Genomic DNA, 26,663 nt, shown 5'->3' on the forward strand with positions numbered 1-26,663 from the left:
AAAAAAGTCTTTGGTTTTGGATGACAGTAAAAGTGGTGCAGAATGCCAGAACACCAAAGCAACTACACCGGAGCAGAGCAGTAATCCACCTAGCACTATTGCTTTCCTTTGATGGTGATTAGAACCACATGCTCCAAAGGAAAATGCTTATAATGGACAATTAAAGGATCTGCACATAGCAGGCTTCCCCCCCCCACCCCCAGCCCTCCCTCCCCCAGTTGCCATAAATTACTGGTTGGCCTTTACTCTGACGTGCAAGTCTGACAAAACCTAGAAGGAACAGGAAATGACCTAAGTGTGGTTTTAGACGGTTTTTTTTTTCATTACCTACATAATAAGAAAAAAGCCCTCTTATTTTCTACCTTTTAGAACCTTTTGGAAACCTTTGAAGATCTTGAAAAATACATGTATATAAAAGAAGATCCTATCAAATGAAACAAGCAGTAAGAACTGAGAACTTTCTACAGCAGACAAAGTAGGCGCTGTCCTGCTGGTACTCCTGGGTACAAAAGCAGAAGTAGAATGTCTTTTTAAAAACGACCAAATGAAACAAACATGTGAAAAAAGAAACAAAACCCCAGCCGAACAAAAAAGAAAAAAATATTTCTGCTTGCAGGGAGTAGTATTAACTGTAAGAATAAGCTTGCTGGAGGCTTCTTTGAAACTTCAGCATGCGCTGGAGCATTTTTGCTGTTTTTGTATCTGTGCTGAGGGCAAAGTTACTGAAAATAGTAACTGAGCTTGTGAAAACTCTAAAGTGGCTTATTAAAGTTTACTTAGGTGCAGCTCTTGTCAAAGATTTGTATTTACAGAGAAGATCAGGATACTGTGGAGTCTGCTGGGAACGTTGTGGTGGTGAGACACCTGCACCGTCCACTTTGTTACACGTCCAGCCAAATATACTGCAGGTGCTATTTAGTGTATAGAAGAGTGTTAATTAAAGCAACTAAGAAGAAGCAAATCTCCTTTCACTGAAGGAAGATTTTAGGGCTCTTGAAAAAGCAAAAGTAATGTCTTTCATAGAAGAGTGCAGCAGAGTCAACAACTGAGCCGTTGGATAGGGGATGTGACTGTTTCCGTCAGGATGTGTGTCCAAACCTCAGAACCATGAAAGCACACACAGCTTCTGTTCAAAGATTGTGGCTATCTGCAGGCTTCACAACCTATTGGCCATTTTATAACCTTGGATAAATAAATTGTGTATGGAGGCAGGAAGTGATAAGTATTAGGGTTCCAAAAATACCCTATTTTTTTCCCCTCTTCCATTTTGTTTTTCATGGGAAGGTTTAGGGAGTGGAGAAATAGCATCATGATTCTAAATGCCCAGAGTATGGTACTGAAGGCTGTATTTTGTCTTGATCACAACAATCTACTCAAGTGGCTGCTGTTTTGGCCTGCAAGATTTTGCAACAGAACGTTGTCTTTGTTATCTAAATACTGCTGCCTCTAGTTTGAGAGTCGTTCTTTGGTTGCATCACCTTTCCTTCATACTGAACACAACTTAACTGCTTAAAACATACTGTTTTTCAGCATGTGCCTTTTCTACAGAAAGGGTAAAGACCTCTAATAATAAATAAGACCCCTAAGAGTTCAAGGTTGCATACCCCTCTGTTTTGGTTTTTTTTTTTTTTTTGGGTGTTATTAAATTACATGGATTAAAAAATGGTAATTGATTGTAAGTTGCTACAAAAGAGTAATCTAGAAATAAAAGCAATGGATCTTATCTGAAATCTTATCTTATCTGAAATGGATCTTATCTTATTTGAAAGGCAGTCGTGAAAAGAAGTGGGTATGTAATGCAACGTTTTTAATATTTTGCAATAAATATATTTCTCATCTAGTTGTAGAATTTGGCTTTTGAATGAGGTGATTTTTCGCAGAGTTGATTTCTGAATCAAGTTGCTGTGGTGTTGGTTTCATTGTTTAGTTAATTCTATGCTTGGTTGCTATGGAAATACTTATTTACGGAGCTAATGCCTAATGGTGTCAAACAGATGCTACTGGCAACTAGGAATCCTTTATATTTGATCAATGAAAGACTCAGTCACAAGTAGAAAACTCAATTTTGGGCTCATTTTTCTCCATTAAAATTTTGGAGAATGGAATGGATGTTCTCAAATAGTACAAGTTTTCTTTTCTTTGCAAGAGTTAAAGCACACCTTGAATATCCTAAAAAGTATCATCAGTGAAACAAAAATCCTATTTTAAGTTTAGGGAGTCATATAGCAATGATACAAATTTTAACATTTTGTGGGGCCTAAGTGTGCACATTTCATCTTGGGGAATGGAGAATAGTGTGGCTTATATTCAACTTTTAAAACTTTTTTTTTGTAACTGTGTATTTTAAATCTCTGTATAAGCGTTAGTATTGTTCTTACAATGACTTTTCACAAACAAATAATGGAGTAACTAAGCTGATATGATTTTATATTATATAAATTAAATTATTAAGAAAGCACTATTGCACAGTTTCCTAGTCAAATATATTCTGAGTATAAAATTTAAAAAAAAAGATTTAAAAAAAGGATTAGTGTACTTTTATAGCAATTTCAGTGGTAGTAATAGTACAGCAATTTTCAGCTTGACTAAAGTAAAATCCATAATCTTTTATCATACTTAAGCCTTTGGAAGCTGAAAATGCTTCAGGTCTTTAGACAAAAAAACCAGGTCTTTAGACAAATGGAGTTGTAGTATTTGTGTAAAGAAGATCTAAAAATCCTCCACCTTCCATGGCACCAACTCTTCTGGAAGACACATCTGTTCCACGGCCTGGAACCACTGGGTGCACTGCCATAGGAAAGTCAACCTTTTCTATGGAAAAGTAATTAAAAACAAAACAAACCCCCCCTGAAGCCCTGCTGGTTTGCCTTGATTGTCTTCTCCCATTTCTGTTTTTAGTTTACTTTGACTATAAACTTCTTGGAGGAGCACTTACTGCCTTTTATTTTGTGAAAAATAGCATTGCCTTGCTGCTGGAGCTGGAAGCTGGTTTAGGGAAGGACTCTGTTGCTGTTACCTTGTTATTTTTTTAACATGCCAAGGATGCGAGTTTTGCCAAAGTGCCATCCTAAAGCTTTGGTGATGGTTACCTTGATATTCTTCATGCCTTCAAATAGCATGGGAACTCCCCTGAAGTACATGAAAGTATTGTTTTTATTGTTTGAGAACAAAGGCCTGACGCCTACTGTCAATTTTTCTGCTTATATCTGTTAAGTGACAGGTATTTAAAATCTCCTGAGACCTGACTGAACACCATAGTACTGAACACAGTGTTTGTTGTTCAGAACAGCAACTTTGGGAAGAATTTTTTGTTCTTTAGCAACTTTATTAACCTTTAAAAAACTTATTTTCAGTGATGCAAATTCCTTCTCTTGAGGCTCTTAGCCTGTTTTGAGTGACAAGTTTCAGTTTGACCTACGCTGCGTGATGATGGCCAAAGTGGGAAAAGTCACTTGTGTTTAAATGGGTTCTATAATCTGGCTTATCTTCTTTTAACCATGTTGAAATTTATTTCAGAGGCTGAATAGATTCAATTATTATAGTTAAAAGTAATGCAGACCCTGACTGTTACAGAATAAGGCATGATGTATGTGTGGGTTTTCATTTAGGTTAGGTTTTTTTGTTTTTTTCTATTTGAAGCTATTTTCTACTGAAGCTGTCCTTCCAACCCCTGATCAGCTTGTCAGGCAATGATAAAAGCCAGGAAAGAGTGTTCATGGCTCTCTGGATAAACTGGGGTTGGAGTCAGGCTGATAGGAGAACTTCTCCTCCAGTCTCACTGGTAATTTCCTGTACCCATTTCTGGTGGGAATGGCTATAGATCTGGCACCTTTCAGAAGTCCTGCAGTGTCAGAGCCCACTGAAGTTTGATTTTCAGAGGAGCTCTGAAACGTGCGATTGCTGCGATGCTGCCGCTGGCGATGGACGCGCAAAGCCAGAGTGTGTGAGGTACTAAGCAGAGGTCTGAGCTGCAGCTTGGAACTTTTATGACTCAAGCCCGTCCTAGATAAGGTGTTTCTTGATGGAGGAGGTGAGTGAGGGAAGAACGTTATGTGCAATGGATTACAAAATCTTAGTATTACAGAGCCCAGATCTTTCTGCAACAAGTCTCATGGTTGCAAAATCAGAAATTGCTGAGGCTCTGCCTAAGACCTATTTTAAGGTCTCTTGGTCTGTCCACAGTAGGTCAAAATAAATGGTGTCTTTTCACTCCTGTTGTAAGGTTAGTGCAACTCTGGGAACATCTTGTAACTTTTGTTGATGTGCAGTAATGAAATAAAACTTCGAATACTAAGCTTTCAACAAAAAATTAATGCCAGAAATGCTGCTTGTTTAGTATTCCAGATTTAACTTGCAAGGCATGGAGTTAGGCTACTTAAACTGTCTGGTAGGTAGTGATAGAAAGTGTAAAATTTTCTTAATGCTAAGGAGAAAATTCTTCTTTAAACGGAGAAATAGAATTTATCAGCTGTTAAGCTTTAAAATTGTCACCCTCCTTGTCTTTCAAACCCTGACGATTCTGCAGAGGATGTTTTAAGGAATATAGTAATATCCTGCTGCTTTCTGCCGCTTTCTCCCGAGATTGTTGTTGTGGGGGAGGCTTTTTGGATTTTGAGTGCCATCTTGTGGTGTGTTCTAAGCACCTAAGGGGAAAGGTAACCCCACTTTCACTGCTGACCTGCGAGGGTTTGCTTAGTGCAGACATGTACCAAGTCGGACTTACCATGGAAAAATATTCGTTGTTTAGAGATCTGCAGGGTTTTTTTTTGTTGTTGTTTTTGTTTTGTTTTTTTTCCCCAGCCGTGCTTAGCAGCAGAGATTGCTTCTTTGCACGTAAACTTCTCATCAGTTAATTTTAATTACTTGGCTGTGTGGCAGGTGGAATGACCCCTGAAAATGTGACAGACTGTGGTAGCTTGCTAGCTGTGTCGATATACTGCCTTGTCTTCTCTCAGGAGATATGGCTTCTAATTAATGGTGATATATATAATGAATTAAAGAAAAATCTGATAGCAAAGCACGTGGAAACTGAACTTCTATTAATTTCAAAACTGTTTTTGTTTCTTTGCTGTAAAATTGGTATCAGTGGAGAAGCTTAAATTTTCTGGTTTAATTGACAACAGAAAATTTTCAGTGATGAATCCAAGCTGCAAAATTTTTCATGTAAATAAAACTCTGTATAAAACGATGCCCCAGCATTTAGAGTACCAAACAATTATTTGCATTGAAAGTAGACTGGAAGATTTTTCTGCCTTGTGTTTACTGGATGAGCATGGGTCACAAGAACCTATTTATTTACAGTAGCAGGGCTAAAACCAAAAGGAAGGTTTTGAACCTTTTTAGTCACAAAGATTGACCCCCAAAATTGTAGCTTATGTGTACATGTGGCTTAAAGGATAAATAAATGAGTTGCAGTAAATGGTTTGTTTCAGAAATTTTCTGGAGTAAGCAAGATGTTTATTGGTTTGGCTTTTTGTTTGTTAAATGTGGGGTCTTTTTATGATTATTGCGAGCTCATTTGTAGCCAATAAAATAAACTAACATACCACATATTTAAAAGAAAAATAAAATACTCTAAGAGGGAAACCTCTTTTGTGTCCCCTAATGGAGGCTGCAAGATTAGGAGTGAGCTGATGCAACTCTGTGGCCCATTAGTATCAAAGGTTACTAATACAACTAACAAAACCCATGTGGACAGCTGATCTTTGCTGCTGATTGAGGCAAAAGTTAATGAAGCAGATTAATGCAGTCTCTGTGTGCGAGGACAGAATGAAACCAAAAGATTTACTGATGTTCAGTACAATAAAGAATCATCCATCTAGAAAGAGAAGCTTCACAATGAAGAAAATTTAATAAAACCACTCAAACAAACAAACAAATGAAAAAAAAAAACACAAGCCAGCCTGACAAGATGTTTCTAAAACCAAATGCATCATGGCAAAGTGGGTATGGCCAGAGAATGTTGGTCATTATCTTACTGCTCGTCCGTGGCAGACAATTAAAAAAAAAAAAAAAGAGGGACATGGTAACTTGATTACTCACTTAAAAAAATCCCACAAACTCTCAAATACCTAAATTCTTAATTCTTGATTTTGATCTGCTCGCTTTGACCAGTGCTACCCAGTACGATTTTCTGACAAAGATCAACTTACTCCTAGTTCAAGCACATATTCATGGCACATCTCTTCAGTTTTCCTAGCAAGTGGATATCATATCTATTAACTTTAAACACAGTTTAGTGGCATCTCTGTGCAGATAACCGAAGAGAAAAAGAGTTTTTAAGTGTCTCCCTTGCCTGGGCACTGCTGACATGTCCCCACCTGTGTTTCTTTTTCGACACTTTCTGCACCTTCCTCTGGGCAAGCTCCAGGCTGGAACATTGTGTTTTCTCCATGGAAGTGCTGTTACTCCCAGAAGAACAAAAACATACCTACTTCTCACCTATAAAAATAAGAAAAGCTTCCAGGATTGCAAAATATGAATTACCAAGTGGGGTATTGGCATGTTATTTGTGCTCTGTAGCTATGTAAAAGAGTGGAAAGCTATATTTAATTTGCGAGTACACGTTTTGCAAATGAATTAATTTATCAGAGAATAATTAGCGTCTGTCAAGAAGTCATGAAGACTGAAAACATTTGAAACAGAACAGACATCTGAATTTCATTTCTTGTATGTTGTTTTCATTTTTTGTCAGTATAGAAGACAAATTAAGTGAGTGCTGTTGACGTACTTGAAGCTGATAGCATCTTCAGATTGTGTTGCTGACGTTCTTTTGTGGGTTTGGTGGGTTTAGTGAGGTTATTCAGAACATGGGGCTTTGTAGCTCTGTTCAAGCAAAGCCTAACAAAACCTCCTGCAAACAGAAAATGCTTTTTTTAAATACTAATTTTTAACCTCTCCTTGGAGAGATTTTTGCCCCCTTTAAAAGTACATGTTTTAATGTAATGCTTTCTTCACTGTATTTACAAAATTGTTTCTGTTTGAGTGATTCTGGAAAGAAAAAATACTTTGGAGGTTTTAGGCTAGATTTGCTTTTGTAGATTGAGGTGAATTGGAGCAGGAAAGCACTGTTACCACCAGATTTAATGTGCAATGTCAAATGATTTATAAGCGATCCAAAAATATTGAAATAAGGCCACATTATTCTGTCATCACGATAGCTCTGTTGCATGCAATTTCTTTAAATTCTTCTGTAGGGCTCTTGCTGGGCAGCATTAACTGAGAGTATGGCCCAAATTACATACGAAAAAATCAAGGGAGAAACATTTCTCATTGTATCACATAGTCAAAATCTATACCATTGCTTTTTTCCAACATTAGCACATCACCTATTAATACTTTCTTCTTTTTTTTTTATATCTTTACAGATGATACTTTGGGACTGGGATCTGAAGCAGTGGTACAAGCCCTATTACCAGGTCAATATATCATGAATTTAATTGGGGTTTTTTTGTGAAATGTGATTGAGTACAGAGTTCAAAACTATCAATTTATTCAAAACTGTTCAAGCTGTCAAATTTCAGTTCTTCTGTTGATGCTATATTTGCCTAATTTTTCCCTCTGTATCTTATATTCTAGTAAGCTCTTCTTGTTCCCATTCAGAGAATTATGCAAAATTAAAACTAATCACTTTTTTTGGACAATTTTTTTATAATTTCTTTCAGTAGAATCAGGGTTAATAAAAATTATGCAGTTGTGGAAACTACTGCTGTAAGGGGCTCTAACAGCTTGACTGCCAAAATTTGTTGATATTGTTGGAAGAGAAAGAATACCAAGTTTAATGCTGAGACAAAGTAATGAAAATGGAGATGGAAAAAATTTGCCAACAGATTTCAAATAGAGAAAAATGAACTGAAAGCTAACGTTGAATTGCAAATGACTTTTTATTGCGTGACAAAAACCTGCAGACACTGCTGTCTGAACGTCTACATGCATTTTCTTTAAAATAAATTACGTTGCATTGATTTTTCAAACAATTTATTTTTGTCAAGTTCGCAACGCGTAAGGTACTTATTTAAAACAAAGAATGCCGCGAGGCGTTTTGACATGTTAATAGTTTGTCATAATTCCATCTCTTCCAGAGTGCTGGCAGCGGGAGCGGGGTTGATCTCTCAGTGCTGAACGAGGCTCGGAACTTGCTCACGGAGCTCCTGAGCGACCCATGCCTGCCACCACATGTGATCTCTTCCCTTCGAAGCATCAACAGCCTCATTGGTGCTTTCTCAGGAGCATGCAGGCCAAAGGCCAGCCCGTTCACACCATTCCCTGGCTTCTTCCCCTGTCCTGAAATAGAGGATCCTGCTGAAAAAGACCGGAAACTGCTCAAGGTCGATTAGCTTTTATTTTCGTTCATGTGTGTGTTGCAATTAAAAAAAAAAAATAGGTTAAGGAAATTAATTTAGAAAGAATGCTTCTGTATGCGTACCAGGTTCTCTGCTAGTACCCATGGACAATGTTTAAGGTCAAAAGTGACCAGCTGTGAAACTACATTGAATGAAATGGAGATAGGTACTAAAATGCAAATTCAGGTGGTTGATGGATAGAGAGGTACAAGCACTGGTCTGCACACTGACCACATCATTCCTCAAAATAACAGCAAATATAAACTGGAGATGTCAGTCTCATGATATGAGACAAACAGGGCAGCTCTTGATGCTTCCACGTTCTTTATCTAACCATTACTGTCTGTATGGCTTTTTCATTGACCTTTTTCCCCAAGAAATTTACTCTTGTGGACAGCAAACCAGCCATCATGCAGAAGCAAATCAGCTGTGTAAAAGGAAAAATATCCCTTCTTCTTCTTCAGCAAATCCCTTTATGAGACCAGTGTAAAATCTACTGTCACTTCTCCATTACTCAGGGTTCATAAGTGAAAGCAAGAGTGTAGTTTCTATATGAAATGCTAAGAAATGTGGTGGAAAAAAATAAAATATAGGAACTCAGCTGCAGAGCACCAGAGCTAATAATTCCAGCCCAGCATTGACAGCTTGAGGCTGTTTATTTTGGAGGCTGCTCTGGGACATGCCCTGTAGTTGTTTATATTTCCAGGAACGGGGCAACCTGTCCCAAACTGGTCATCTTGTTGACTTAGTATTTTTGAGCCTGATTTAGCCTGTGTAATATCTTCTGGGAGTCAAATTTTTTGGGGAAAAACTCAGTGTCTACAGGTTACTCTGTGGAAGATCCTGCAGAACCACTGCAATATGAAATTCCTTGTAATGTCACATGGATACACAGAGAAATCAGTTGAGCAGGGATCACAGTCATTCAGTGTTTTTTTTTTTGTTGAAAGCTGCTAAGGATTGGCATACTTTTTGATTTTTAAAATTTCTTCATAACTAGTCAAAATCGTGTAAAATGAAAACTATTCATTGCTGGAGACCAGCTATAAAGAGTATGTGAGATTGAGATATTATGTTTTTTCACAGCTATTCTCTTTTTGTCCTTCTTTAAAAATAAGTTTTCTCTCAAGTTTTGGGTATTTTCTGTGTAGAAATTTCCTTAATGCTTGCCACGATCATTCAATAATTGTTTGGCTTTGTTATATGCTTAAGTGTAAGCCCAAATATTTCCCCCTATGTATGTTACTGCAAGAGAAAAATTTGTTTTGCTTTTAAAAACCAGGTAAGTGAGCAAAAATTCCTGGTTATAACACAGCAAAGAAAATATTATGGATCAAAATGTGTGATCTTGAAAGGTTCCCATTCTCTCTTTCCCTGACTTGGACTATAAAAGGTCTCCTCCATATATATATATTTTTATATTATGTGCATCTTTATTTCTCTTCCCTGACTGGCTTCCAAAGTATGTTCAGTTATAATTTTCAAGTTGATTAGGGGGTCATCGAGTTGATTAGAGGGTTGAGGAATCTCTTCTACAAGGAATGGTTGAGAGAATTGTGATTGTTGAGTCTGGAGAAGAGAAGGCTTTGGGGTGACCTCATTGTGGTCTTCCAGTACCTGAAGGGAGCCTGTAGGAAAGGTGCAGAGGAATTATTTACACAAGCAATCTGGTCTAGGGAAAGGTCACCCTGTCCAAGGCAGGGTGGGCTGGAACTGGAGGATCTTTAGGGTCCCTTCCAACAGAGATCATTTGATGATTCAGTGGTGAATTGCCTGTTCTCCTTGATAGGAAAGGAATTAAAAACAAGGAAAAAATTGTAACTAGAAGTAGGCTGAAATTTGGGCTAACTGGCTAACCCTGCCCCTTGGGTTTCTTGGAAGTGTGAGCTGCCCAGTATTCAGAAAAAAAAAAAAAAGTTAAATATGAGACAAAAACCATTGCAAGGCTACTCTGCAACAGAAACACTTTCCACTTCCATCAGGACCGTCTCTAGAACTGTCCCCGGATTTCCTCGTGTATGACAGTAGAATGCTTGCCAGATGGGTGGATTTCTGCTGTTATTAACACTCATGATTTTGACAGATTTCACAGCCTAGGCAAGTAGAAGTTGTCTAGGCAAACCCCTGAGCATGCTCATCTCCTATCTCCTGGTCTTGTTGCCCTTGGAGTACCTGGAGTAAGATACCATAACTGTGATAAGGTACCACATCAGCTGTTTTGCTATAATAATGATCAATAAATTGCCCTTACAGACCATAAATAAAATTTCAACATCTGCTTTTACTTCCATGGATTTTAACCATGGTCAAATTACTCGACAGGGATTAAGTAGCAGGAGCAGCCTGCCAACCCCACAGCTGAGACGATCCTCAGGAGTTTCTGGCTTGTCACCCATAGAATCAACATCATCTAGATGGGAACGGAGTAACATTAGCAAGAGATCCCATCAGGAATATAACACACCAAGGTAAGCACTGAACAGCCTTTTAAAGGCAGTAATAATGGTGGAACTTGGCAGCAGAAGTGTTTGATGTAAAGTCTTGTGAATTAAGTCTCCAAATTCTGCCAGCATAAACTGGGAAAGTTAATTATGTACTGTGCTTTGTAACTCTGGTTGGTCTTAAGTAGAAATCAGGTCATTCTGAGGTTAAATATTGTGCTCTGTCATAGTAACTAGGCCTCGGTATAAGCTTGAGTAGGAAATGAAAAAAAAGTCCAACATACATGATTGCAAAACAAACTAGTGTCTAAACTTGTACTGACTTCCTCCTTCTTTTTATTTTATATATATATATGTATATATATATCACTTGCCAACTTCCATATATCTCTATGTAATTAAAAAGGTAAGACAATTTTCTTGTGATTGGTAGCCATTGTTGTGTGTATTATAATGTTTATTATTCCTCCACTCATCAAGCAAGGTGTAAGATACATTAAGATAGCCATCTCCTCTCTACTTGTTAGTAAATATGGTGCAAATTTAGAGCTTTTATTTCCAGAATTAAGATAACATTCTGAATTAAGATTAAAAGGAATGCTTTTTATTCTTTTTGTGTATTGTTATATATTAGTAAAAATTCACATATTAAATTTTATTTAGATGTATAAATGAGTATGCCTTTGCTTCTGAAATCTGCAAAAATATGTTTGGTTTTGCTTTTCTTGTTTGGATGGTTTTGTTTGTTTGTGTTTTTCTTTGGTTTGGTTTTTGTTTGTTTTTTTTTTTTTTTCTTTACATGGTTCTACATAGGTCATAAAGAAAGTGTAGCAGATGCAGTTTTAGAAAAGAAAACTTGAGTTATGCTGATAACTGGTAATTATTAGTAGTGGATGGAAATTTATATACACATGTCCAAAAATTTGCTTATCAGTATTATATTTAATATTAAAGTGAACCACTTAAATAATTTGGCCTTTTCAGTGATTTTTCCTCCTTGTATAAAGTATGATCTTTGAGATTTTAAGACTTAATTCTGGTTTGTGTATGAAGTATAATTGAAGATTTATTTTATTACAAGCAGTAGTAGTTATTAAAAGGTTATGTTTTCCTGCTGGCTTGGTTGCTGGTGTCCAGGTGAACCTCCCCAGCTTGTATCCACTGGAAATAACCAGGGACAGAGGAATTGCTTTTGCCTTAGCAACGGTTAGATTTCAATTTGAGGCTCAGCCCTCCTGCTGCAGCCTCAGTGTAGATTTACAGAGGGTTTCCTCACTTTCCTTACTATTCAAAAGCACCTCTTGGGAACTTCTGTTTTGTTTGTATGCAGATTTTTGACTTGGTTTCTCATTCAAACACTGGCTCAAAAGGTAAAGTTCTTCCTCATGCTGAGGTGAAGCTTGTAGTGTTTCAGTTTTTGGCCATTGCTCCTCCTCCTCTTGCAGGGCACTGCTGGAAAGGGTCAGGCACAATCCTCTCAGCCCACCTTTGAGATATTTATATACATTAATGAGATCTCCTCTCAGCCTTCTCTTGACTAACCAGGCCCTGCTCCTGCAGTCTCTCCTTTCATGGGAGATGCTCCAGACCCCTCATCATCTTTATGGCCTCCGCTGGACCCTTTCCGGTAGCTGGAGATACACAGAAATAAATCCATGTTTATTCTTGAATTTTTCATGTTCATGTATTTAAACTAATGATGGGAGATCAAGTATTATTTCTGTATTGGACTTTTTTGCTATCGGCTTAAGAAGGAATAAATCAGTTTTGGTAAATACTATTTTCCCATCCTGAAGCAAGATAGTTTAACGTTAACTATATTCACTTTGAAGTAGACATATATGGTTATTTTTAATTGCATAATGCACTTCTGTTCTCTAAAGGAAATATGATTTTAAATTATGGAGCAAAATTTCGTCCCTGGAACAGCAGATGGCAGGATTGAGCAACTGAGTCAAAGGATTTGGGCTCTGGAGCAAAATGCATGTCAAAAGCAGCTTTAGTTAAAAGCTTATAATAAATAAAATAAATAATTGAATATGCAAAATTTATGTGGCTGTTTAAGGTTTTCATTGTATTTCCAGGGCAGTCAATCCTCAGGTCTGTTAGGAAACAGCCTGCTTCAAATGTTCAAGGAAAGCAGCCTGTTAGAAAGTAAAACCTATCACACGTGGTCTGAGTGTATTTACTGCATCGTTTTAGGACTGTGTTAAGTTTTCTGTTGCTTTCAGTCAGTATGCAGCAGTTTTTATTTCATGCAATTGACATATATTTTCTAGTTGGTTTTGAATTCATCTGCTTTGTAGTATTCTCTCTTTCTTGAATGGTGGTGGACCTGTCACAGGGCAACGTAGATATTTTAAAAGCATTTTATTAATAGAAGTGGAAGACAAAGTAGGAAACAAAGTAAAAAAAAACAAAAAAAAACAAAAAAACCCTTACTGTTTTCTTTTCAGCCAAGGATCTCACTCAAATGGGTCTTTTGGTGGCAACTTGCTGACCATACCAAAGCAAAGATCATCCTCTGTGACCTTGGCTCATCACATGGGTCCCAGGCGAGCAGGTAGGATCATGCAATTTGTACAGTAACAGAATGACACATCACGGGTTTTTTCATGTCAACATAGCACTAAAATAACATCAGCATGTCCCTCGTTGTTTAAACCCAGTCTTTGCAAACGATAAACATCTTTATTGTCATCTGAACCCCATGTAATGTTTGTTTTGGCAGGTGCTTCTCCTGGCCTGAGTCCTGTGGGTTCACCGAGCCATGGATCTGTCTCCAGTGGGGCTTTCAGCAACTGGTCACCTGTAGAATTCCCTGACACTGCTGATTTCCTCACCAAACCAAGCATTAACATCCACAAGCCTCCAGGACACACACCCAGCTCTCCAGATTTTCAGCAGCCAGTTAAAACACCTGTAGGTTATATGTGTAGCAGGTACTGTGAACTCTGTTATCATTTCAGTGACTTCATATGGGTTAAAAAGAACGCAATTAAAATGAAAACCAAAAAATAAATTAAAAAAAAAATAAGACTTTTACCCCCACTAGGATTGAAAAAGGGCATAAATCTCATAATAATCTGTAGCTGTGTTATCCAGGGCAGAACAAAGAGTGCTGAATGTGTGTCTCTGCTTTGACAAGGCCCATCCTTCTCAGCAGCTGGTATTGCAGAGGAACAATATTCCATGGAATTTCAGAAAAGGAGGGCTTCTTACCTGGGGATTGGATTCTGTGTTTCTGAGTACTTTCTTAGTTATGAGCACTACTTCAATAATTCAGGGGTCGAAGTCTGGGGGAGGTGGAAGTTGATTATCTTAGGACAGACTAAATCTGTGGGTGCCAAATTTAGGAGAAAATGCTCAGTTGAAGGAACCTTCACAAACATTTTTAGAAAAAAAAAGTGATCTGCAGATATTTTTCAGTAGAAGACAGAAGTAGCAAAAGAAGAAAGTTACTGAATGTTGTAAATATTTTTCATGTATTCTGTAAGCTGTGGACGTCAGATACTCAAGCCTGTTCCAATACCAGAACCAGACTTTGCAGAATACAGAGACAGAAAATCAGGTAGGATTTCAAAATACACAAATGCTTGATATCAGCTTGCTGCTTTTTTATTAAACCAGTTAAATTAATTTTTTTCTATTTCTACATAATTTTTTCCTATATTTTAATCTATGTATTTTACTTTGTTGTATGCTTTAGAGTAACCAAAAAAAGAAAAAATATTGTCTATAAAATACTGGATTTTAAAACAGGCCTCCACTAATACCTTTATACTTCTGTGCTCCATGTATCAAACAAGTGCTCTAGCAACTAAACTAAACTAGTCACTGAACCAATTTTTTTGAATAAAAGCTATGCTTTTGGCTTTTCTTGATCTTTAAATAAATAATAAATTTTGTCCTTTTTTACTTCGTTTTTGCATATTTCTTAAATAAAATTGTTCAGAAACAAACTATTACTCATATTTCTGTGACAAATCTGTATGATCAGTTGAAAATTATTAGACAGTAGTAATTTACAAATCAATTATTGATATAGTATTTCTGTATGTGTTTTCTCTAAGGTGAAATTGCAAGTGCTAATGTCTCCCAAGATTCTTATGGAGATGTGAATATGGAGAAGAGGAAAGATGAAAGGAAGGAAATGATCGATCAAACACAAAATAAACTGCTTGTAAGCATGTAATTGAAAAAAAAAAAAAAACAACTTGCAATAACTTTTCTCAATTCAGTATTTCTTTGTCATTTCTAACTTGCTGTGAAGAGGCCTTTGCAACACTAAAACAGTAATTTCTAAAGGGTTGTGGTGCATGGTCGGAATTCAAATAATCATTTAACAATTGTTTATTTTGTATAAATATCACTAGCAAATGACAGGACGGGTTGTGATTGTATTGGCTTTGTTGATCAATATCGATTTGTGTAGATTTCATGTTGAGAGGGTATGCTCAAACACTAATATTTTCTTTTGGAAGTTTATGAAAGATTCAACAGTTGCAGTGAGACTTAGAAAGGAATGTTCAATACAGTGCTATTAACATTTTGTGTATTATACATCAGCTGTTTTTAAAGCTTGTCCAATTAACCTATTCTTAAAGCTCAGTAAATCTTTGGTTAGCCTATACTTACATTTGCTTTGTTTTATTAACTCATCTTGTTTAAAAATAAATAAGAAGGAAAATTTAGCACGGTCTCAGATCTATGGAATCTGCTGCCCCGAACAGGGAAACTCAAACTTTTAAATGTGCTATTTGTGATATTGATTTATGATTTTATTATAGCCCTAGTTACAGCATCATTCAATAAATTTACTAATGATTTATCATTTTCAAGGCTTTTTTTGCCAACACAGCTGATAAATTAGTTTTCATTGTTATTTTAGAGACGATAAAGTATCTTAATCTTATACAGGTGGAACAGAGTTCTACTTTAGAAACAATGTTATTAGACCATGATTCACTAATGGAGAAGATGAACAATTGGAATTTCCAAGTTTTTGACCTTGTAAAAGAAATGGGAGAGCAGTCTGGAAGGATCCTTAGTCAGGTTTGTTGTCCTTTATTATATGAGGAGGGTATGTAAAGCTGTCCTTTGTTCAGACCATGAAGAAGTTTTGCAGTCAACATTTATGTGAATGCTATATTGAAAAACAGGAATATGAGTTCTCATGTACTCCATGTCACTCTAAGCCACAAAAAATGTGTTTTCTATAGAGAACGTGCTCCGGTTTTTCTGGATTTTATTCACAGTGTAAATAGGTTAGACTCACACTCACTAGGTTTTGCCATAATCTGCCATTTGCTCTGCAAAATTACCTCCTGCTTTCAGAATTACTACTCTGTTGGTCAACCATTGCTTTTTTCTTTATTTCAGTAAAGTATTTCTGCCTGCACTGCACCTGTGGGGAAAGAGAAGTGATCTTTTAGGAAATCTTTTGCCTCTTGATCCTACAAACAGTAGGATTTTTTTCCATGCTCTTTTGTGCATGTAGCATCCCTTTTATCTCTTTCTGACTTATTACTAAGCTCTTCTGTTCAGTTTAATGTTTGCTGATTCCAATCTGCTGGCAGGTGCAAAGGTAGGATTCTGTTTGTTTTTCCCCAGCTTCTCCCATTCATCAAGGTCATCTGGAAGCTTCTGTCTCCTTCTTTAGAGTGGATTTAGCAATCATGGAGCTTCGGATCTGACCACTAAACAGTTTTATTTCCAGCATCTTAGTTTTCCACCCTGGAGTGATGTCCCCTAATTTTGCAGCTCCTCTGAGCACCTCCCACACTTCAGAACTTCCTGTTCCTCTCCTGTGTCTAGGAAAAAAAGTTATGAAAATGAGTAGCAGTGACTTGTTTTATTTTTTTTTTTTAAATATTTGCAGCCTTGGGGGGGGATTAGGCTTTGAAGAACACTAAGTTCTACATGTAAACCGTAATAAATAGTTTATATACATACATGGAGTATTCTGAGGACCTTTTGGAAATACTTCTTCATTTATCAGCTCATTTTGTTACTCAAGATAAATCATAATAAATACAAGAAATAGAATCTCTTTGCGAAAGTCTCAAAAAACATCCACAGTACTGGGGGGCTGGTGTTGTTTCTCTTAATTTTGTTTCATTATTAATGACTCTGCTCTTATAATTACATAATTTGAAGTTTTGAATAATAAGTCAGAGTATAAATTTCTTCTTTTTAGGTCGCTAATGGAATAAAACATGACTTATTTTGCCTTATGAAAAATGTTGGGGTATATTATTAAAAATCAGTAGTGCATAGTATTGTCTGTAATGAAATAAAAGATTGTATTATTCTTTATTGAGAAGATCATAAAAATCCACATTTTTGTGCTAAAAATTTATTGACTATATCCCTCTGACAATAGCAATCTGATAATCTCTAGTGGAATTTCAGTGATTTCCATGTCTGTCGGCAAGTAAAATTCCAAAAACAAGAACACCTTTAAGGCTGACAAACCAGAACACGCATAGGTGTATTTTTCAGACTTAAATCAATTTTATTCTTTGTTTAGGTAACTTACACCTTGTTCCAGGACACTGGCTTGTTCGAAATTTTCAAAATCCCCACTCAAGAATTCATGAATTACTTCCGTGCGCTAGAGAACGGCTACCGGGATATTCCCTGTAAGTGCTCCCTGGTTGCACATGGAATTTTTATGTCAGCGTCTCTCCTTTGCTGTCTGCATTTGTATTTCTAGGCAGCTTGGTGTATTTTTAATGAATGCACTTGACAGAGCTTAGAACGGGTCTAATGAGTTACAGGACAAAGTGGATGGATTCTAAAACGGAATTTGTTAATTTGGTGTTTGAAGATAATCTGAAAGAATTTGAATTAGTGGTTGAATCAAACACACTGGAGTCAATGGGAGAATAGTTGCTGATTTAACAGAAGTTTGGGTGAGGTCCTTAATGAAATAAGAAGAAAATAGAGAGTTTTGGTGGTAGTTATTCACCTCGGTGTGCAGACAGCCAAATTTATTGGAAAACAAAACAAAAAACACACTTCCCCACTCCACAGATGTTTGCCCAGCCCAGGTGCTTGTAGGCATCAGGCTGCAGGCCATGCTTGCTTCTCACCATTATTGATTTAAAAGGCCATTTAATCCCTTCCTGAGGCCCAGCTGGGATGAAGTGTGCATAGACAGTGTTTGATGTTTACCTAACTGCCTTAAAAATGTTCAGTGATACATATATCTACTACTAACATTTTAAGTTCTATTTTTCCTTTTATATTTAATCAGAATCTCCCTTATACAATACATTTTGTACTTTTTTTGTTTGTTTGTTTGTTTCCATTATTCCTTTTGATGACATTTCAGATGCTATTTTTTTAACTGTATTTTGCTGGTTTTCAGATCACAATCGTATCCATGCCACGGATGTTCTCCATGCAGTGTGGTACCTGACCACACGACCCATTCCTGGATTTCAGCAAATCCGTAATGAGCATATCATGGAGAGTGATATAGGTATGTTTTCACACAGGTTATTCTTGTTTTGCTGAAGAATGTTATAGAAAATATCTAATTATTCTTATGACTCACTATTTTTTTTTGTTGTACTTTAATATAAGGCAGTAGAAAAAAAAAACACAAAGCACACACCGTTCAGAAATATCATGCAATTGACTCTTAGAAAAATTATTAGATGAGTAATGGTTAGCTTGTTAGCCAAGAATACTGGTTCACTTAATAAATTTTCTGTGCTGAATGAAACCTTTGTATTCTGCTATAGTCAGGGTATTTTTAGCATTTGAAATACATTAGGCTAATATTTCTTAACTTTATTGGAAAGTTAAATAGACCAAAGAAAAAATACCAAGGTATTTAACTTAATTGAAGTTCTCCTTAATGGCTTTAGTATAAAAATTAATATTTTAGAATTTTCTACAAGGTATCACATACAGACTTCCAAACGCTGAAGTGACCACCTCAATAACTGCATAAAAGCATCCCTGAAAAGGAAGTGATACCTCCAAATTCAAATGTTGTGTGAAATTACTTCCAGTGAAACGTGCTTTTGTGTTGTCTGTGACTTCACAGAATTAACTCTTCGATTCAGAATCTGCAATTTTTTACCAAATTTTAGCCTACAAGTAAAGGATATATATAACAAAAGATTGTAAAGGATATATATATAAGAAAAGATTGTAAACATAGACTTTCATGCTAAATGGTTTGTATTTCAGAAAAATAAGAGGGGGAAATCAAGCACTCTCCAAGAGGTCTGTTTTATATGTGTAGTAGAAAAAGACAAGACACAAGCCATGTGGCTTTTAAGGGGCTGGAATTTTCTCTTTATTCCAAGTTTGTCCATATCTATTGATTTCACCCTATTGCCTTTTCTTTCTCCAAGTGTTAAATGGGTTGGGACTAGAGATTTAACAGAAGAAAAGTGAAAAAAATAATTTTATTCTCCTCTACAAAAAAAAAAAAGGAAAAACTAAAATAAGAGATTTGACCCTTATTGCATGGAAACTTGCAGTAGAAATATTTTCAGGCTTTTAATCCCTGCTTATTCTATTAAGGCAAAGGGATTCTTTTTAGAGTATGCATTGATGAAATAAGTACTATTCCTTTTCCTTTTTTTTTTTTTTTGAAGGAGTGACTTTGTCCATGGGAAAGAGAATAATAAAACTGTGAATCTTCTTATCATGCAAATATTTCTAAATTAACACAGTTAATTTCTTTTGCAGTAGTTTCCACTGCCCCCCTCCAGGTTTTCTTGTAGATTTGCAAGTTCAAGAAATGGGCAAATTATAGAAATATTAAGGAAGGTGCAGATTAATCTTTTCTTGGACTAATTCAGGTTGGAGACAAACAGTAGAATTCTCTGTTAGTGCTACCAATTTGCAACTCAATGGCACTTCAACTTTTCTTCAAAATTGTTTATCTGTAAAGATTATTATGACTTTTTTAAAAATATAAGTCTTTGCCAACTATTCAGCTTCAGGACAGCAAGGATAACTATACCATGTTTGCAACAGTGTCTAGCTGTTCATACACATTTATAATGTCTTACAAATACTGTTCTAAAAATTATTCTGGTTTTATACTTTGAATTTTTTCTTTTTAGACGAAGCCAGTGGTATTGCCCCAGTCCAAGTCATGTACACTTCTTCCAAAAGCTGTCCTATTGTTGATGACAGTTATGGTTGTCTGGCATCAAACATTCCTGCTTTGGAATTGATGGCTTTGTATGTAGCAGCTGCCATGCATGACTATGATCATCCTGGACGTACAAATGCTTTCCTAGTGGCCACAAATGCACCTCAGGTAAGAACCTCTTCACACAGAAAATTACTTGTTTCTGTCTGAAATCAGTATAAACATTTTTTTTTCTATTCTCTATCCCTAAAGTAAGTTGTTTAGGATTTAAGTGTTTAAGGCCTGTTTTAAGAAATGGGGAAATTAATGTGTACTATACCTGTGTAGTATTTTTATTTTTCTTTCCTGTTAAATTCTGACGTGTTTTGTATGTATTGGCTGTGTATGTGTGTAGAAACAATTTTCAATTTGTAAAATTGATAATAACAACATAAATCAGTGCAGGATAGAATAAAGGCTTATTTCATAGAGACCATGGGTCTGTATAAGCAACTACGATTGCTACTTGGATCTCTCTTAGGAAGTTACAGATGAGAAACTTAAATAATAATAACATCAACAGCAATAGATCAGAAACTGGTACAGCTCGTTAGGAGGTAAAGACTTTGAAAATGAGCTTCCCAATCAGTTTTCAACCACTCTATTACAAAGAGAGTTTAGGATGTAGGCACCGATATATTTCTGCTGGAAGCAGCATACAAGGAGCAACAAAACCAAACAACACAGACATACATCATCAATTTTCAAAATACAAGCATTCTTCAAAAAACTGCAAAAAGCATTGGCAAAATGAAGATTTTTTTTTCCCCAGGTCCTGTTTAATCTATACTGGATTAATTATTTTATAGGGTGTATTATATAAACATGGAAGCTGTGAGTAAAATCTGCTACTGTTTTTATATTTTAGTTAGCTCATTTACAGTTAAAATTTCTGCATCAGTATTAAAAATATCCCTTTGAAAATTAGTGATACTTTGCATCATTTTCCATTATGACAGTTCTTATGTGTTTTGGAGTCCTTTTTGTGGTGGGATTTTTTATTTGTTATGGTTTCTTGTTTATCTTTTTCTTTTTGTTGCTTTGGGTTTTTGTTGGTGGTTTTTTTTTGTTTTTTTTTTGTTTTTCCAACACAATTAAGAGGAATTTAAAGCGTAGAGTTAGATATATTTTTAACATTTTCTTATTTTCTTTTTTTGCATCACTGAGTGATGTAAAACACACATACACTGTGCAAAGTCTTAAGTGGTTTGTGTATGTGTGCCTACAGTCTGAATGTAGCCATCACAAAGACATTGTTAAGGACTTTTAAAGAAACAGAACTTTGCTAATGGTTAAGTTTGGAGGGTTTTCCCTCACTTGTCATTTTTGTGTCACTTTAACCCCAAAACTAGAAGACCAGACTTTTTTTTTTATTGTTGCCTAATGTTAATGTTTAATTATGACTTTAAAATTTCTCTGTGTAATTTACAATTCTTTGCTTGTTTTTTTTTGTTGTTTCTTCCCTACACCCCCGTCCCCCCAGGCTGTTCTCTACAATGACAGATCAGTCTTAGAAAATCACCATGCTGCATCTGCCTGGAATCTTTTCTTATCTCGACCAGAATACAACTTTTTATCAAACCTTGATCATGTAGAATTCAAGCGCTTTCGTTTCTTAGTGATTGAAGCAATCCTTGCCACAGACCTCAAGAAGCATTTTGATTTCCTTGCAGAATTTAATGCCAAGGTTTGTTCCACTTTAGTATCTGCACTGGTCTGGTCTTGATATGCTGATATTATCATTGCATCTCAGTAATTGTTAGTTTTAATTACTTGCACTTAAAGTTTTATATTATTTAAAGTTGAGCTATTAAAATGCAAATATAGTATTTCCTCTGTATGAACCAGCTGTAGATGGTTTGTGGATTGCCTAATAAACCCATGGCTGCATAGTTTTAACTCGATGTCTGTGCCCACCCCAGGTCAATGACATGAACAGCAATGGCATAGAATGGAGCAATGAAAACGATCGCCTTCTGGCCTGCCAAATATGCATCAAACTGGCTGATATCAATGGCCCAGCCAAAGTCAGAGACCTGCATCTGAAATGGACTGAAGGCATTGTCAATGAATTTTATGAACAGGTGGGTATGGAAAGAGCAATTTTCTCTTTTCAATGATGGGCAGGTGATGATTGATTCTTTGTTTTAACCAGTGGTTTAACTAAATTAAGCTTTATTCCTTGTTTCAAATCTTCAGGTAACATATTTCCATCTTCTCATTCTGAACACTGAAATTTATTTTCACAGGTAGATTGCTATCACGATCTTTTGCTTTCCAATAATTGCGTTAGAAAACAAGCTCCCAGTCAAGCTCTCCATTTTCCAGATACTAGGGGATTTTTGAGGGGGAGATCTTATTTCCTTAGGATGATGCTGATAAAGCAAAATAACTTTTTTCACTTTTGGAAGTCAAGTTAACAGAAGTGTTTCTAGGTGAAAGAATACATGCAAAATCCACAAGACTGAAAGTGCATATTCTGCACTAAAACTATCAGGTTGATGGAAAGTGCTGAGATAAGTAATTATAGCTCGGATTTTTCTGTGACTTTTCAGTGTTTTTTCTTCTCCCGTTTATAAAATGGGGGGAAAACAAATAAGCCCCAAAACATCAAAACAAACCACTTTACTCTGGATGTTATAGCTCATTTCATTCTTCCGTGGCCTTGCAGGGGATGCCATTGCCAGCATGCCTTGCTGTGGCTGATTACTCTGCCACTTCTGTTCATCAGCTCAGCAATTGAAGTTGAATCTCTGCCTCCTCTGAAGCTCTCCTGTAAAGGCAGTAGTGGCTCCAGTAGAACTAGCTCTCCATCCAGACACAAGCAAAGCTGGATTGTGGACTGTGCAAGTCTGAGCCACAATGTGTCTCTATTTTTAACTGGCTTAATTACATTTTCATTCACTTAGTTTGTACAATTGTTCTCCCGCATAAAAAGATACAATCTATGTGATGGTTCATGGAATTATAGAATATCCTGTGTTGGAAGGGACCACAAGGGTCATCAAAGCCTAACTCCTGTCCCTCCACAGGACACCCCAAGAGTCCCACCATGAGCCTGAGAGCATTGTCCAAACACTCGTGAGCTCTGTCAGGCTCGGTGCTGTGACTGCTGCCCTGGGGAGCTGTTCCAGTGCCCAAACACCCTCTGGGGGAGGAACCTTTTCCTGATATCCAACCTAAACCTCCCATGACACAACTCCAGGCCATTCCCTTGGGTCCTGTCACTGCTCACTAGAGAGGAGACATCCATGATTTTCCATCCACTTCCCCTCGTGAAGAAGCTGGCCGTTTCTTGGTGCATTAAAAGTAGTTTTAAAAATAAGAATTTAATGCTAAATTTGTGAGGAATTCTGATAAGTTTTTTCATTTCTTTTTCAGGGTGATGAGGAAGCAAGTCTTGGATTACCTATAAGCCCCTTCATGGATCGTTCTTCTCCCCAGCTTGCGAAACTGCAGGAATCTTTCATCACTCACATAGTTGGCCCCCTCTGTAATTCCTACAATGCAGCTGGGTTGCTTCCAGGGCAGTGGGTGGATGAAGAGGAGGAGGATGCAGAAAGCACTGAAGATGATGATGGTGCACAGTTAGAGAGTGATGATGAAGATATGGAAGATGATCTTATTTTAAGTAAGTTTCTGTGTTTTACTTGGTGCTTAGTTGTCCTTCAGTAGTTTCAGACACAGCAGTTGAAGTTGTGCAGAAAAAATCTTGTAGATTTTCCTATTTTGCTGCTTCGTACATTTTTCTCTTTTAATAAAAATTTTATTGCTACCAGGAGACTTGCTATTTAAAACAGAAACTTGTTGTTGATATCCTTTGCCATGCCAGTGTTTAAATATTCAGAATAATCATCCATGTGCCTTGCTCAAATTTATATCTCACTTGCAATGTGCTGTTGGTTTTGTATATGTAAAATACAATTACTAGGAATGTCAAACAATCCAATCTGTTTATAATTTACAGAAGCTCAAAGAAAAAAAGGTAGACGAATATTTTGCCAGCTAATACACCACCTCAGTGAAAACCACAAAATATGGAAGAAAGTGATCGAAGAGGAAGAAAAAAGCAAAACAGAAGGAGCCAAACTGCTGACTGAAATCTCATCTTTACCTCAAGCAGATGACATTCAGGTTATCGAGGAAGCTGATGAAGATGATGAACGACAACTAGGAGAAGACAAGACGTGCTAAGGGAACACCAGTGGTGTCCAGTGTGATGACAGCCTATGTTTTTTCCACTGTGCTGACTTCAGCCTGACACAGCTCACATAAAATTGAAAGGCCTTAATACTGTGAGAGGATTCTTTTTACTCTGGTGGAATCCCACTCCTATGCACTTTCGCCACACAGAATACGGAACTTTATTCAGAGATTGAGTATTGTATACCCTGATGCAAAGTTCTTTATGCCTTAGTTGGTATAAAATATCCTGATATAATGCTGCCTTGCTGAATATGGAACTCTTCTTTTCCTTGAGGTACCTGCAGTTTTTAAAAAACATTCAGTTACTTTGATTACCAAAGTGGCAAGAACTTTTCGCTAACAAGGAACCGCGGGATGAATCCTAATGTTGTCTTGAGTTGCTTATTTCATGTTGTTTTTGAACATGAATGAGAAAAAAGTCTGTGCCTACATGAAAACTATGTAACTGCTGCAGCGCAAGCCTGTTGTGGGGTGTCTACTTAGTGCAATAGTGTGCTTCATGTAGTCATCTCAGAGCAACTGTTCAAGGACTGTGACATAAATGCTGAATTCTGATATTTGTGGTTTAAAAAGAGCAAAGAAAATCCAGGTGCATCTATTTCTGATGCTTTTTATTATTGTGCATAATCTGATGTTTTATTTTTGCAGAAAATATTCAGGTTTGCAGTGGATGTTCATGATAATTCATTGAATACAAGGCCATTCTCATCTGTTGCCTTGCTGTTTTGTGGTAGAACATTAAAAACCTGTTCAGCTACTTAAATTATGAAGGAATTTTATTCTTTTAGTCATAAGTAATGTTGTATTTCCTGCCCTTACTCAGGTTCACATTTAAAAACAAGCCAACCACATCATAGATTTTTATCTTGCACCCATTTCCCATATTAAATTTTAAGGAAATATGATCGTATCTCATTTATTCTTTGTATGTAAGGCTTTAGGAGAATTAAAGTGTTTTTTTAAAGACATAAACTACTGTTTCAAAATGGCTATTTTAATTTGCCCCACAATTTTTATTCCATCACAGACACAGCTTTTTTTTGCCTTCAAGTTGATTTACATCATGAAATACACATATGGAAACCAGAAGGTGGAAACTTTGTGTAAAACCTGATACAAGAGAAAAATCACTGTACTGTACTACATTTTAGATGGCTGAATTTTAAAACAACAAACTTACACATTCCACCCCAATGTATTTTTAGGAACATTACCATTGTAGGTCTAATCTGTAAACAAAAAAAAACAAGTCATAAATTAGGCTACAGGTAAGCAAGCCACAGATAAGCCTAGTTTTAAAAGTGCTCCTTTTAATACTAAACCTTTAAATGCTGTGTAGTTGAACTGAATAAAACCCAAATGCACGTGTGCTATTTCTAAACGTGTGTTAGCATATTTGTGTTTGCATTAATTGAAAAAAAGAAAGATAACCTTGTTTAAACTGTATTTCATTATTTTACATAGATTTTCATTCTGCTATTTCACTGGCCAGTTTAAATAACTGAAAGGTTTGAGGTTTGGTGGGTTTTTTTTTTGTTTGTTTGTTTGTTTGGGTTTTTTTGTTTTTTTGGTATTTTTTCCATTTTTCACTAATAAGCATTTTGTTGATGCACTTAAAAGACCACTGAAATGTGCTTTTGCTATATCTTCAGTGCCAAATTCCCCTTTGCTGCCATTATCACTATCACTGCAGTTTATTTGTAACATGAGCAGTGTTAAACCAGATATTTCTGTCTTTAATAAAATGTTGCACTATTGAAGCTGGCACTTACTGATCATATACCTGTATTTTACATTTATTTGGTCATATATTATTCTTAGAGATAATGTGAAGACTAGAAAAATTCTGATTCTTTCAGTATGCTGTACTCTCAGCATTTTGTGTTTAGATACTGTGTTTGTGTACATAAAATATCACATTAATATTGTTTAATTTTTGTTTTTTTCTGAAAAAAATGATTCTAATTAGTTTGTCTAAAGTTACTGTTGTATTATTTTACATAGCAAGTTTCCATTTTTAGTTTCCCTTAAAATGCCATTAAAAAAATAACAAAAGTATAAAAAAGTAAAAATTAAGATTTTATCTTTTACTGGATAATTGGCAGGACTTATATCTGGTGACATTTTTGCCAGCAACTTTCTTATTTCAGATTTCTCTTAAACTCTTTAGGAATATTGAAATAATTTTAAAATCCAGTATCAAACAAGCAGTGTTTAATAAACTGTAAGGCTAATATGTATTTTCAATTAGATATTTCCAAGTTACACTAATTTTCTTCAAAGATATGTTTAGTCATGAATTTAAAGTGCCTGTTTCTTATATGTGCACAGTATGTGACTAATTGTTACTCTAAGAGCAAAGGAAAAAGACTGGAAAAAAGTTAACAAAGGCTGGTCCAGGGAATGTTTGCAGAAATGGATGTGGCTGTAACTAAAGGTGTCTTAAATCTTTCAGAAATGGTAATGGAGGGTCCTCTGAATGTTGACTGAGCTGTTGTCCAAAATAAC

General features: G+C 36.2%; 1 protein-coding gene across 2 annotated transcripts in view; it reads left to right on the forward strand.

Annotated features, from left to right (window-relative positions):
* Positions 1-25,935, forward strand: part of PDE3B (phosphodiesterase 3B) — an 82,462-nt gene extending 56,527 nt beyond the window's left edge. Inside the window, exons 2-16 of one of the 2 annotated variants that reach the window (XM_062494683.1) lie at positions 7,368-7,418; positions 8,082-8,327; positions 10,665-10,810; positions 13,240-13,346; positions 13,515-13,725; positions 14,281-14,354; positions 14,857-14,966; positions 15,704-15,838; positions 17,316-17,427; positions 18,159-18,272; positions 19,879-20,078; positions 21,433-21,636; positions 21,872-22,033; positions 23,331-23,580; positions 23,917-25,935. In XM_062494683.1, coding sequence (XP_062350667.1) covers positions 7,368-7,418; positions 8,082-8,327; positions 10,665-10,810; positions 13,240-13,346; positions 13,515-13,725; positions 14,281-14,354; positions 14,857-14,966; positions 15,704-15,838; positions 17,316-17,427; positions 18,159-18,272; positions 19,879-20,078; positions 21,433-21,636; positions 21,872-22,033; positions 23,331-23,580; positions 23,917-24,143 — 2,349 coding nt within the window. In that variant the 3' untranslated portion in view covers positions 24,144-25,935. The remainder of the gene's footprint in view (positions 1-7,367; positions 7,419-8,081; positions 8,328-10,664; positions 10,811-13,239; positions 13,347-13,514; positions 13,726-14,280; positions 14,355-14,856; positions 14,967-15,703; positions 15,839-17,315; positions 17,428-18,158; positions 18,273-19,878; positions 20,079-21,432; positions 21,637-21,871; positions 22,034-23,330; positions 23,581-23,916) is intronic. The other variant, XM_062494684.1, reaches the window with a different exon arrangement.
* Positions 25,936-26,663: the final 728 nt, after the last annotated feature.

Source organism: Cinclus cinclus, chromosome 6 (genome assembly GCF_963662255.1).
Source record: "Cinclus cinclus chromosome 6, bCinCin1.1, whole genome shotgun sequence".
Classification (NCBI taxonomy): Eukaryota; Metazoa; Chordata; class Aves; order Passeriformes; family Cinclidae; genus Cinclus; species Cinclus cinclus.